Raw genomic sequence first — 5,025 nt, 5'->3', positions numbered from 1 at the left:
TAACTGACTCAGTGGAGATCTGTCTGCCTGAACCTGAACACTTTATTTATCCCAGAAGGGAAATTCAATCTTGTAAAAGCTCACTTTTTTTCCTTTTTTTTTTTTTTTTTTAAAACATAATCGGCTATGTATGGTTGTGTCATTGGAACACAGTAACAGTGAAACTGACTGTTTTACCTTCAGACAGAGAGAGGCTGAGTCACTGTGGAAGAAATATGACTATTTCCAACCACAATAACAGGAGCAGCAGCTACCTGTGCCGACGGAAGGAACCAGATCAGCCTGATGATCATCGTTCACTTGCACAATGCAACCATGTGAAACTTTAGCTCGCACACGCTCAAAAATGGTCACGTATGACAACATTTTGGTCTTAGTGTGGAGCCCTGTGTAGGCACATTGCTGTGTTATTAATCCTATTACTTTATCAGATTAGGAAACACACATCTCTCGCGGGCCACATAAAATGACGTGACGGGCCGGATTTGGCCCGCGGGCCTTGAGTTTGACATATGTGTTCTAGGGGTACTCCTCTCAGGGCAGCCCATGACGTAGAGACACTCCTGGTGGAGTGGCATTTCACGCCTGCTGGCAAAGAATGGTTACTTGCCCCATATGCATGGCGAATGACGCCCACAATCCAGTGGGACTTGTCCCCCCTCTCTCCTGGTGGGGGGTTAAGCCGTGCAAGCCGTATAGGCTGGTTGAGGTGCGAGTGTGACAACACCTTAGAGAGGAACGCTTTATTTGGCCATAGAGATACACCTGAACCATTTGAATTCCACCTCAGACACGAGTCGCTGACAGAAAGGGCGTGCAGCTCACTGACGCGTTTTGCCGAGGTAATAGCCAGGAGGAACGCAGTCTTGCATGACACCCACTTCAGCCCTACTTGTGCCAAGGGCTCAAAGGGAGGCCTGCCGAGAGCCTCCAGCACCAGAGGCAGGTTCCATGATGAAGCTCTTGGAGCTCTTGGGAGATGCAACCTCTGAGCTCCCCCTTTTCAAAGAAGCTCACCAGAGAAGTTTGTTTTTTTAATTCATCTCGGCAGCAGTTGGACTGACAGCCGGGCATGAAAACTGACAGTCAAGTTTGGAAACAAGCACAGGCGGAAGTCAATGTAGACGAGCTAGTCATTTTTCAAAATAAAACACCCTGCAGACGCCGGCGGAAATAAAATAAATTAATAAAATGTTTTTATTCTTTCTGTGTGGCCGGTGCCAAATGATCCCCGGCCCAGTACCGGTCCTCGGCCTGGTGGTTGGGGACCGCTGGCTTAGATCACCTATCCTGACTGCAGTTGTTAGGTTAGGTGAAGCCAGATAATGAAAAGATACCCTGGGTATATTTAATTTGCTTGGTGGTATAAGCTTCTCAATAGGACCTTATCCCTGTTGAATAACCCCCCTAAATATTAAATATTTTTTTATGTTTACATTTTATTCTGTTTTCTTACCACTGCAGACTAGGCACAGCTTCAGCCAAGTGGCACAGCAAATATACTAAAGAATAACAACATAATACTGGACTTGAACAGGAATGCTCATACCATCTTACAATTTGACACACAGGTAACATAGTAAACTGGAAATAAATTGGCTATCATTACAATAAAGTGCAGAATGTTCTCAGGTCACTGGTTTCCTATTTACCCTTTGCTTAAAACAAGCAAGGGATTGATAGAAGTGGGTTTTGACTCACAGTATAGTATTAGATTTTTTTTGAGCACACCATTGCAACACTAAAGGAATTCATTGTACACAATCTGGCCATATTGTACATCATGTCATTGGTGGTGTGGGCAATGACTTGAGTAACATGCTGTATCACTGAACATGAGACTGTTTTCTATGATTGCTGTATTTTCATTGTTACACTATGATACTGGAAATCAGCACATTTGCAGCGGAGAAAGCACAAGATTATCTTTGCTATTTTTAAACTTGCATGCTGCACATTGTTTAAAAATATTTATTTACTACAGCGACTTGTTCTGTTGTCCAAATGTACTGATAGCATCCAGCAGTTTCTGTTGCTCCAACACACTGTAGGCCTGATTGACACTGGTATTGCCTGTGTGCAACTGAACATAGTGAGTGATACATGGAAACTCTAATGTGTGTGTTTTGTTTTTTTGTTTGTTTGTTTGTTTTTTTTCTCTGTAGCACTCTGATCTACAAGTTTGGACGGACTGAAGATTTATGGGGTTAGAAGATCTTTCTCTCATATACACAGTCTTTCAAATGTTTTGTAACCAGTGGTTTTAAATTAAGAAACTATAAAACCTGCACCCTTAATGCACACATGAATTTACAATGTATAAGCAGTTAAATTGAGTTTTAACTCGAGAACCATCAGTGCTACCACACACACACACACACACACACACACACACACACACACACACACACACACACACACACACCCACACACACACACACACACATATTATTATATAGTGTTTTGATGACTTTACTGATTTAAAAATGTTTTATTTGCATACTACTCTTTTTGGTTCATACTGTACTGTGTATTGTGCTGTTTTGAAGAAAAATACTTTGATTCAAAATGTTTGTATTTTAATGAGGGAATTCCTATTTGTGATTAAGGACACAAGTTTCTTTAGTTTTATTGTATCAAATGCATTTCAAGTGTGAGTTCTTGTCATCATTTGTTAAATATGTTCTGGGGTTCAGCATAATATCACTGTAGTGAGTCAGAAAGGGAAGTCATCATTTGGATGGGTTAATTAATTGATAGAACCGTATTTGATGTGAGAACAAACACACCACAGAGGGAGGAGAGCCCTTTGTGCTGTCTCTTCTGAAACTGCTCATATTGTATGCTTGTATGTTGCAGTTCCCACACATCCACTGTGTTATAACTTCTATTGGATGAGCCATACCGGTTTTTTGTTTTTATGGGTAAGATTCATTATAAGGTCAGTTTTCTGTTCACAGATTAGTCACTGTTGTTTTGCCTCAGGATGCTTTTTGAAATGTTATGTCTTCTTGTACTATATTTCTGTTTTGCTCTTGTTCGTCCCAGAAAACATCCTTTAAAGTGACATGTAAGTATTGAGACACTTGGCATTTTTTTCTGTAGCCATTTTCAGTGTTTATGTATAGAACAAATATTCTGAAGCTGTCAATCAGCCTTTGTAGAAACTGTATTAAAGGACTGTTGAGGGAGTACTTGCTACCACATGGAGACAGTTTTAGAATCAATCAAATGCCTCTCCACCATGACTCTTTGAGTCATATGGAGGAAACATAAGACTGGGGTTACTTACCATCTCCACTACAATAAAGTTTTTCAATCATTTTCTGACTTGCCAAGAGTGAAAATAAAGAAAATGTTTTATTGCAGAATGCCTGACAGTCTGTCTCTGTAACGGTCCAGAGGCAGCAGCTTCTTTGTGTAGTCCCGGTAGAGTAACTGTGATCTGCTGCCCATCAAGATGAATAGTTTTCTTTTTATTTTAAGTTTTGACCTGAAAACAGGAAATGTGACAAAGGATAATTCTGGTTTATTTCAACCTGGTACAGTTTACCATGAATGTGGCTACTGTGGCTCTGTTGGTCATGCTAACTCTGCATTCTTGCAGAGATTCAAAATAAAATAGAGTTGCACAAAGAAAACATTTATTAGGCCAGAAGTATGAGGGACCTCCTTTTACAGCATATTTTTTTGCTAATCAAGTATTTATAACTGCAGCTGTCCCAGTCCAACGCAACACTAGGGTTGGGAATCAAGAACTGCTTCTGAAATCTGATTCTGAAGGACTCAGTAAGAATTGTTAAATTGTTTTTATTTTTGCTTGTTTATTTGTTTTTTTTTACCAGTTCCTAATTAAATTTCATTAAGAAACATGAACAGAGACTCTTTTTTTTTTTTTTCCCTCCTCTGTGACTGAACATAACCCACAGACTGTCAGTAGTTATTCTGCTTGATGAGGCTTGTTGCAGTTGACTTAACTGCCTTTTTAGCAGCATTTCACTGACTGCAGCAATATGCTGCTACTTCTCACACAAACCAGAGGGCTGTACTACAAAGCAAGTTCAACATAGCCGGGCTTTCTTTCAGACTGTGCAACCTCACTGATTAAAAACATTTTTCAAATTCAATTAATCCATCTAATTATTGAGTGTTGCTTCGCCTTGATATACACAGATGGGCAGTCTTAGAAGAAGTACTCCGATAGTTTACTTAAGTCCATCCATTATCTATACACTGCTTAATCCTCATTAGGGTCGCGAGGGGGCTGGAGCCTATCCCAGCCGACTTAGGGCGAAGGCAGGGGACACCCTGGACAGGTCGCCAGTCTATCGCAGGGCCACACTTAGAGACAGACAACCAAGCACACTCACATTCACGCCTACGGACAATTTAGAATCACCAACAGTGCAGGCAACAGTGCTAACCAACTGCGCCACCCTGCAGCCTGTTTACTGAAGTAAGAATACTAATACCACACTGTTAAAGTCCTTTCTTTCCTCTTTTTCTGGGCTTAATTCAAGAGAACAATCTAATGCTGCACAGCTGCCACCAATATACAATATCTACTCAGTATTTCCACACTACAGGGGCCCCATCCTGGATAAGCATAGACAATTGTTTATTGACATTAGCCATACAGTTATATCTCAATTCAGCACAAACTAAAACTCTTGCAGTCGGCAACGGTGGGAAAGAACCAAAAACCCACCAAGGAAGGGGAAAAGAAACCTTCGGCAGAACCAGACTTAGGGAAGGAGGCCATCTGCCTCGACTGGTTGGATGAGAGTGGGGATACCAGGATAGCAGATGGAGAGCAGCAATAGAACAGAACAATAAATATAAATATTTTGGGGGTCAGTGAGGCCAGCAGCTGGAGGTCAGAGACCTGAAGCTCCAGATCCAGAGACGTCCACAGACAGAACAAGCACAGGACCTCGGGGGAAACACAGAATTAGTGACATGTAAAGGTGGTTATAACTGTATGGAAGGAAGAGAGAGGAGAGGAGAGGAGAGGAGAGGAGAGGA

The 5,025-nt window shown here is 41.3% G+C and overlaps 1 protein-coding gene across 2 annotated transcripts in view; it reads left to right on the top strand.

Annotated features, from left to right (window-relative positions):
• LOC103355585 (transmembrane protein 50B) overlaps positions 1-4,191 on the top strand; it is a 25,810-nt gene extending 21,619 nt beyond the window's left edge. For both annotated transcript variants that reach the window (XM_008279431.1, XM_008279432.1), the window contains exon 7: positions 2,166-4,191. In XM_008279431.1, coding sequence (XP_008277653.1) covers positions 2,166-2,211 — 46 coding nt within the window. In that variant the 3' untranslated portion in view covers positions 2,212-4,191. The remainder of the gene's footprint in view (positions 1-2,165) is intronic.
• The last annotated feature ends 834 nt before the right edge of the window (positions 4,192-5,025 follow it).

The sequence above is a fragment of the Stegastes partitus genome, unplaced genomic scaffold (genome assembly GCF_000690725.1).
Source record: "Stegastes partitus isolate 25-593 unplaced genomic scaffold, Stegastes_partitus-1.0.2 Scaffold159, whole genome shotgun sequence".
Classification (NCBI taxonomy): domain Eukaryota; kingdom Metazoa; phylum Chordata; class Actinopteri; family Pomacentridae; genus Stegastes; species Stegastes partitus.
Note: the sequence above shows the minus strand (reverse complement) of the source record. Positions and strands in the feature narration are given on the sequence as shown.